The 8,902-nt window shown below is 38.0% G+C and overlaps 1 protein-coding gene across 4 annotated transcripts in view; it reads right to left on the bottom strand.

Moving 5' to 3' along the window:
* Positions 1 to 5,372: 5,372 nt before the first annotated feature.
* The window catches only part of Trmt1l (tRNA methyltransferase 1L), a 31,206-nt gene continuing 27,676 nt past the window's right edge, over positions 5,373 to 8,902 (bottom strand). For 2 of the 4 annotated variants that reach the window (XM_090340238.1, XM_090340242.1), the window contains exons 13-15: positions 8,032 to 8,097; positions 5,832 to 5,958; positions 5,373 to 5,735 (exon numbers count right to left, since the gene is read on the bottom strand). In XM_090340238.1, coding sequence (XP_090196364.1) covers positions 5,528 to 5,735; positions 5,832 to 5,958; positions 8,032 to 8,097 — 401 coding nt within the window. In that variant the 3' untranslated portion in view covers positions 5,373 to 5,527. The remainder of the gene's footprint in view (positions 5,736 to 5,831; positions 5,959 to 8,031; positions 8,098 to 8,902) is intronic. The other 2 variants (XM_090340239.1, XM_090340243.1) reach the window with 1 other exon arrangement.

The following is an 8,902-nucleotide window of genomic DNA, read 5'->3' as shown; positions in this document are numbered from 1 at the left end:
ATTTTTAAAATTTGTTTCTGGATTCTGTTGGCTAGTATTTTGTTGCGGAGTTTTGCGTCTCATTAGAGAGATAGGTCTGTAGTTCTTTTTTTGTTGGGAAGTGCAGTATTTTTGCAAGTATGTAAAATCCCTACCAATTTAAGCATACAACATAGAACATCATCAAATATATTGAGATTTTCAAGTTGAAGTTGTTCATTGTCAGAAATGAAGTTTGATGTGTTTTTACCAGTTATCTCTAAATAGACTAATGACAAAATAGATTATACAATCTTGGCGTGTATGTGTGTTAGACCTGGGGCTTGAACTCAGGGCCTGGACACTATCCTTGATCTTTGTTTAAAGCTAGCGCTCTACCATTTGACCCACAGCTCCACTTTACTTTGGGCTTTTTAGTGATTGAGGACCTCAATGTTTAAAGGAGCTAGTTACCTTGCAAAACAAAGAACCCTGTTGTCCTACAGTCTTTTTTGTTTTTAGGTTGGTTTGCATCAGATCCCAAAAATGTCCTGAGAAGGGTACATAAGATGTGGTCTGACATCCTGTTTTGATCAGTCCTGAGGCTTGAACTCAGGGCCCAAGAGCCTAGGCACTGTTTCTGCACTTCTTTTGCTTATGTGGCACTGAGGAATTGAACTTAGGGCTTCATACATGCTAGGCAAACACTTTACCACTAAGCCACCTTCTCACCCCTTGATCATGTATTTTGATATGTAGAGAAAGCCTGTGGGAATAGATTCTAAGACCTTGAAGAACATAAGCTTGTCAGGTCTAATTATTAATACAGGTATTGCTATGGCTTCAATGTTTACTTTCTTAGAACATTGGTGCTAAAAACTTAAACCACCAAAGTCATATGTTAATGGGATTTGGATGTGAGAAATTGAGATCTGCTATTATGGATTGTTCTGTTCATGAGTTGTTACAGGGAGTAACTTTGTTATTTTAAAAAATGCCTCTTGTACGGCTGGGAGGTTAGCCTAGTGTTAAGAGTGCTTGCCTATCATGCACAAAAACCTGGGTTCCATTCCTTGGTACCACATACATAGAAAAAGCTGGAAGTAGTGCTATGGCTCAAGGGGTAGGGTTCTAGACTAGAGAAAAAACCCAAAGACAGTGCACAAGCAGGGGGCTTGAACTCAAGATTGGCATTACTACTTGTGCCACAGCTCCACTGTTAGCTTTTTCACTTATTAACTGATCATTGGAACTCGGCCTCCTGATTAGCTAGGATTAGAGGCATAAGCCACTGACTGCCACTCAATTTAACAGTATGGCATTGGTAAGGAATGGCAGAGGGAGATGTTTCAGTTGAAATGGATCCATTGGTTCAAGGAGCCTTGCTAATGGTGATTGAGTAGTCCAGTATTACACACAGCATGAAGATACATTCTGAGAACTGTGTTAGGCAATTTCATTGTGTTGGGATATAGTTTATTCACACATTAGATGGTATAGGTCAGTCAAGAGATGTAAATCAGCATGCTCATGTACCATGAAATACTGGTTTACAATGAAAACAAAAAAAATACTAGTATCCTCTAAGGTGGGGGGCTTACCTTTTAATTCCAGCATTTTGGCAGAAGGATCTTGAGTTTGAACACAGCCTCTCCACCCCTCTAAAAATAGTAAATTCAAATCCTAATAACAATGGTTTATTATGAAAAGTACACAACTGTGTGTGCCATACTTTTATATAAATGATGACACAGTAGGTTACGTTTGTTTACGCTAGCATCACCAGACATGTGCATGTACTGACATCTTACCAGCTATGGTATTACAGTTAGTAGGAATTTTTCAGTCCATTATCTTATGGAGCCACTGATTGCATGCAGTCTATCCTTAACTAAACATTATATAGCATGGAACAGTAGTTTACCCAATTGCTTGACTAGAAAAGTGCACATGACTAGCCCGAAGTAGAATCCCGGATCCTATTTGGTGTATTTGAATGAGTTGCAGCAGTAGTCCTGCAACCTCATGCAGGTCCCACAGTTTGTAATTCACTTTGCTGAGCCCATTGAGAAAGGACCAGTGAAGTCTGTATCTTCTACTTAGCCACCTCCATGGTAACCAACCTTGGGCCACTCAACATTGTAATTAAGCAATGCAGACACATTCGTAAACTTTTGGGGATTATTCTTGCATTCCAACCTCAACAAACCAGAATATCATTTAGAGTAGGGTTTTAGAAGTCAGTATGGTAAATAGAATTTTTGATACCATAGTGATCCCCCAAGCCATTCTTTGGTTACCCCTTTTTTGAATATATGTCTGGAGTACTAACACATTTTATTTTTTTGTAGTGTTGGAGTTCAAACATGGGCCAGGAGGCCTTATTATTCTAGGCAAACATTCTACCAGAGCTATATCCCCCAATCTGCTTTCTTAAAATGTAATGAGAGGGGCCGGGAGTTTGGCCTAGTGGTAGAGTGCTTGCCTAGCATGCATGAAGACCCAGGTTCAATTCCTCGGTACCACATACATAGAAAAAAGCCAGAACTGGTGCTGAGGCTCAAGTGGTAGAGCTCTAGCCTTGAAAAAGTCCAAGGACAGTGCTCAGATCATGAGCTCAAGCCCAGGACTGGCAAAAAAATAAATAAAATAAAATGTAATGAGATACGGCTGACACCACTCAACTATAGTCATTTGAGAATATTAACTACATTGTAACTATGGGAATAAGTTGTTAACTGTAGATAACATTTTTGAGGGGGAGAGACATGGGGCTTGAACTCAGCCTGGGCATTGTCCCTGAGCTCTTAAGCTCAAGGCAAGCTCCACTTCCTGTTTTCTAGAGGTTAATTGGAGATAAAAGTCTCAGGTCCTATTGTGCCCAGGCTGGCTTGATCCTCAGATCTCAGCTTTTCCCACTAGATAACATTTTTTTTTTTTTTGGCCAGTCCAGGGGCTTGAACTCAGGGCCTGGGCACTGTCTTTAAGCTTTCTCATGGCTCTACTACTTAAAACATAGCACCATTTCCATGCTAGGCAAGCATTCCATGGCTAGGCCAAAGTTCTGGCTGTAGCTTAATGTAATTTATCAGCTTCCAACTTTCTACCAATTTATTTTTATTTATTTTTTGCTGCCAGTCCTGGGTCTTGAACTCCAGGCCTGAGAACTGTCCTTGGGCTTTCTCAAGGCTAGAGCTCTACCCCTTGAGCCACAGCACCACTTCCAGCTTTTTCTATGTATGTGGTACCAAGGAATTGAACTTGGGTCTTCAGGAAACAGAAGTTCTGTTTCTGTACCAAATTAAGCTTGTGTAAATGTATCTGATCAATGTCACGTTGATGGGCATTTAGCAAATTTATAGAAACATTCAGTTTAGCAGTATGAACTAAACCAGATAGTCCAAGTGCTAGCTTATTTTTTTTTTTAAATTTTTTTACTGGTCATGGGGCTTGAACTCAGGACCTGGGAGCTGTCCCTGAGCTTTTTTGCTCAAGGGTATAGCTCTATTACTTTGAATCACTGCTCCCCTTCTGGTTTTCTGGTAGTTAATTGGAGATGAGATGGATTTCCTGCCTGGGCTGGCTTCGTATTTCCTGTGTTATAGAAATTTATTCTTTCCAGTAAGCAAAGTAGTAGCATCGATTTCTTTATGGTGCTCATTTTAAAGTTAGTATTTCAACTAACAAGAATTAGGGTTTTTGTTGTTTTTGCAGCTAAGAGACTCAAGCTTACTCAAATTGATTGCTCATAGCTGCTGCTCTACCACTTGAGCTGAGATTCCAGCTACTTTTTGCTGGTAAATGGAAGAGATGGAAGTCTGGAAGATTTTTCTGCTGGGATTAGCTCTGGACTGTGACCCTCCAAGGCCTTAGTCTTTTTTTGCTGTTGTTGGTTGGGGCTTGAACTCTGACTCTGGGCCAGGGCGTTGTCCCCGAGCTCTTTAGGTCAAGGCTATCACCCTATCCCTTGAGCCACAGCACCACTTCTGGTTTTTCTGGTAGTTAATTGGAGATAAAGAATGTTACGGACTTTAGTGCCTGGGCTGGCTTTGAACCGATATCTCTAGATCTCACCTTCTTGAGTAACTAGGATTACATGCAGGAGCTACCATGCCCACACCTTAATATTGTTTTCTAACTTCCAATACCCACATTTTCTATGCAATGAGCTTTTTTGTTGTTGTTGTTGGTTGTGGGACCTGAATTCTGGGCCTGGGCACTGTCCCTAAGCTCTTCAGCTCAAGGTTACCACCCTACCCCTAGAGCCACAGCTCCACTTCTAGTTTTCTGGTGGCTAAGTGGAGATGAGTTTCACGAACTTTAGTGCCTGGATTGGCTTTGAACTGTGATCCTGGGATCTCAGCCTCCTGAGTAGCTAGGGTTACAGTAGCTGTGCCCAGCTATGATGAGCTTTCTTATATATAGTTTAGAGTTTTCAGTTATAACCATACCACTCTTCCAGAGCTTAATGGTTGTAAAGTTACTTCTTCTGAGTTTGGGATGTGGCTCAAGTGGTATAGTGCTTGCCTGGCAATTTTGAGGCTTAACTGAAAACTCCAGTATAGCCAAAATAAATGAGTTAATTAACTCAAAAAGCTGGTTATGGACTAACTAGATACCAAACCTTTCACACATACACAAACCTAAGAAGAAACAAAATACGACAAATTAAAAAAAAAAAAAACTAAAGAAGCTTCACTTCATGAAGTGTCAAATTTTTACTTCTAAGTGGTGGCACAGCTATACATTATAACAAACCTAACAAAATGTCTCCTGTTGGGATTTCAGTACTTTAACAGTTACTTATACAAGAATAGCTCTGAAGTTTCCTCATCTATACTACAAACCTGTAAAAAAATGAATTTCTGTCTCTGACAAGTATTTAACTTTTCAGAAGGTATTAATACATTGAAAAATCAGTGTGTGATTAAAAGTACTAGAACATTTTAGTGTTGTACTTGTGACTTAGAACAGTATTCTCCTTATTGTATCCAGGGTAATTTCAATATGTAAAAGGCTTCAACTTCATTCTGTATATTATACACAGAAAAACACCAAGAATCATAAAGGATAGCAGGGCACAACTGTGCATGCCAGCTACTGAGATCAAGGAAAGAGGACTAATTTGAAGGGTGTACTTTAGTGGCAGATTGCTGCCTAGTATGCCTGAGGCCTTGAGTTAAGATTCCCCAACACTGCCCCCCTAAAAAAAATGAAGCACTTCTACAATGTAATTGTTTCTAAATGCTATCTGTGTGAAAATTTTCTAAACTTATTAAACATAGGGTGATCCCAGTCAGATAGTTCACATTATGAAATACTTTTCATTAAAATTTGTTTTCTTTAAATAAGAAAAACTTACAAAGTTCTAAAACTGATTAACTTAGAGCTAATTTTCTGAATAAAAACATCAGTACCTCTTTTTTCTCTTTATTTTTACACAACTGAATTGAATAGAAAAAGAAATACAAGTTGGCATACAACTACTGGGCCATCTGTACAGACACCTGAGAATAAACTCTTCTCTATGATTGCCACCTTCTGCAGCCACTTCTTATTACTCAACCTGTTATTCAACCCTGTCAGCCACTGAATTTTCAGGTGATGATTGGACATAGCCATCTGATTGTCCTCCAGTGTAAGTAGGGGTGCTGTACTGTAGAAGGATAGATTTAAACTGTAATAGAGGTGCATCTGTACGAACACCCATTGGGTCAAAATGAGTTCGGCTTACACGAAAGCCTGCTTGAGAAAGATAGCACAAAAATTTTTTCAACCTGCCAAAAGTAAAAGAAAAGAAATTAGGTTCTTGAATATTTAAGTCACAACTTTATTAAAACATGACATCTTTTTGCCATTCACTAGTGCCTTACTTTGGCATATTCATTCCTTTAATGCTGTGTCTGTGGATATTGTAATAGAAAGGAGGATGTTCAGTACTGACATCAGACTTTTGCTTCTTGGCTAAATTTGTAATCACTTCATGGCTTTTTCTCTTTCCTGAAATGAAACATACATTTATACACAGTTAATATTCTCTTAATAAAGACTACAAGCTAAGTGAAGGCATGGCTCAAATGGTACAGCATTTGTTAGTAAGTGTGAAACCCTGAGTTCAAACCTCAGTACCACACACACACAAACACAATCCCAGAATTTTGATAACTATGTATTACCACCTGAAAACTTGTTGACACACATTTAAACCTACTTATTCAATCTTAATTCTCAGAACGAGGTTCTTTAATTTACTCAATTTTAATATATTTACTAAGTCAGAACTTCCTTCTACCTTTTTCAACTTCAAGACTTAACTTTCTCCTGCAGGGAAACATCTACTAGCCATTCACCTCACAACAATTCACTGCTGCCAATACAACACCATTCAGAGCTCAAGTTCTATCATCCCTTTTATTTTATTTGTATTACAATTGTATAGCACCAGATACATAATAAGAATTCAGTAAACACAAACACACACAAGTTTCAAAGGCTTACAGAAATACTGATAAAAGTACAATATATGAGCTCACTGCTGACTTTAAGGCTTAAGTTAGGTTCTCGCAATCTTTCCCAAAGTCACACAGACACAGACATACACACAGACACACAAATGAAATACCCAATAACATGAGATTTTGCTTGAATGTTCAACATGTCATTATTAATATTACAGGTCTTGAGCCGGTGAGCTACAATGATCCTTCTATCTCAGCTTCTTGAGCTGCTAAGAATGCAAGCAAATACTATAAGGGTTGACTACAAATTGATCATTTAGGGAAGGTTCCATCTTTAGGAAAAATAATTACGTTTTCGTAAAAGTATTCAGAAGGGAAATTGGATGCATAAAAAACATGGTACATGAAATGAAAAAATTCACATAATTATTAAATCGTTGACTTTCTGCAACAAGACCATTTGGGACTCTTCCAGTAAAATCTGACTTTATGCCCACATGAAACTAACAAACACATAGTAAAAGGATAAATACCCAGATTTAGAACAAATTTCTAGGAAAATGAGACAAAAATGCCATGTAAGACCTTATTAGCAACATCAGAAGCAGAATATTGATTTTTCCTCCTCTGTATGTTGTGCTGACAAACCAGTCTTAAAATAAACTTACGAATTTTAGAGATAAAGAAGAGCCCAGAGATAAGTCTATTTCCTTAAATGTACAAAAAAAACCTTAAAAGAGATTCTGAATGTCTTAAAAGCATATTTATGTTTTAACTTATTCTGAAGATTTAGGCTAAGAAATTGAGGGTCCTTTTTAAAGTTATATAATTAAAAGAATGAAGTAGAATAATGCTTTTTTTTTTTTTTTTTTTTTTTTTTTTTGCCAGTCCTGGGCTTGAGCTCAGGGCCTGAGTTCTGTCCTTGGATTTTCTCAAGGCTAGAGCTGTACGCCTCAGCACCACTTCCGGCTTTTTGCTATGTATGTGGTACCGAGGAATCGAACCCAGGTCTTCGTGCATGCCAGGCAAGCACTTTAACCACTAGGCCAAACTCCCGGCCGAATAATGCTTTTTTACTTCTTATTCAGATTAACTCAACACTTCTGTTAATTCTCCAACAGATAAATTAAACTAAATTAGAATATCTGTAGTTTGTTTTTTTTTTTTTTCTCCCCTGTGCGGGTCCAGGGTACTGTCACTGAGTTTTTTTTGCTCAAGGCTAGCTCTCTACCACTTGAGCCACAGCTCCACTTCCACATTTTTGCTAGAGATAAAAGCTGGCTTTGAACTATGACCCTCAGATCTCAGTTTTCCAAGTAGCTAGGATTACAGGTGTGAACCACCAGGGCATGTCCGATATTTAGTCTTAATACGCCACCTTTATCATATAATAGTCTATTTTAGTTCACATTGTTCTTCAAGTTCTCTAGATTGCTCCATATTAGAAACATGAACAATACATGCTAATAGAGACTTTAAGTTACATGAACGCTGTTTAAAATTTTTATTGTTCTGTTGTAAGCATTTGAGAATAGGAGGATACTGAGGCCATCTCTTTTTTTTCTACCTTTCTGCGATTAGGCACACTGATGCTTAGTAATACGTATTTACATACCCATATTCATACCTTGTAGATGATCTGTTGTGGTATCTGTGGTTTTAATAAGTACTTCATTTTCTTCTAAAAGAAGAATGGGAAAGCAATATTTAAAGATGATATTGCAAGTTAGTGTTGCAATAAATCTTCATGTAATTCTATCTACATTATTGTGTGTGTGTATATATATGAAGTTTTATGCCTAAAACAGATTTTATAATATTTTGGGGGGGAGTAGATCATGGGAATTGTACTCTGAGCCTGGATATTGTCCCCGAACTCTTCAGCTCAAGGCTACTGCCCTACACCTCAAGCCACAGCACTGCTTCCAGTTTTCTGGTAGTTAACTGAAGATAAGAGTCTTACGGACTTAAGTGCTAGGCTGGCTTGATGACCATGATCCTCAGATCTCAGCCTCCTGAGTAGCCAGGATTATAGGCGTGAGCCACTGCACTTGGCCCAAATTAAATATTTTAACCTTATATATTAACAACAGCTTTTTCTTATGTAAAACAGCATTAGGATGTTTAATAGGCTCATTCTTTATCAACAGCCAGATTAGCCTACAAAAGCCTATTGGTACTGAGAAAAAAAATTATCTGAGTGATAAACATAAGCCTCTTATGAATTTCAATGGGATTTATCCAAAATTTTTGGCTGTACCACTTGTGTAATTCCCTAAGGTCTCTTTTTCTAGAAAGTAGACATAGTAATAAAGTCACAAAAAACGTTTTGCTCTTTATAATCTACTAAAGTTTACAAAAAGGTAGTTGTGCAAAATCATGAGACTTGGGCTGGAAATGCTTGCCTAGCGTGTATGAAGCTCTGCATTCATACACATAAACAGAAAAAGCTAGAAGTGGTACTGTGACTCAAGTGGTACAGTGCT

This window comes from Megascapheus bottae, chromosome 10, assembly GCF_031878675.1.
Source record: "Megascapheus bottae isolate mThoBot1 chromosome 10, mThoBot2.hap1, whole genome shotgun sequence".
NCBI classification, from domain to species: Eukaryota; Metazoa; Chordata; class Mammalia; order Rodentia; family Geomyidae; genus Megascapheus; species Megascapheus bottae.
The sequence above is the reverse complement of the archived record's forward strand: the minus strand, read 5'-3'. Positions and strand labels throughout refer to the sequence as shown.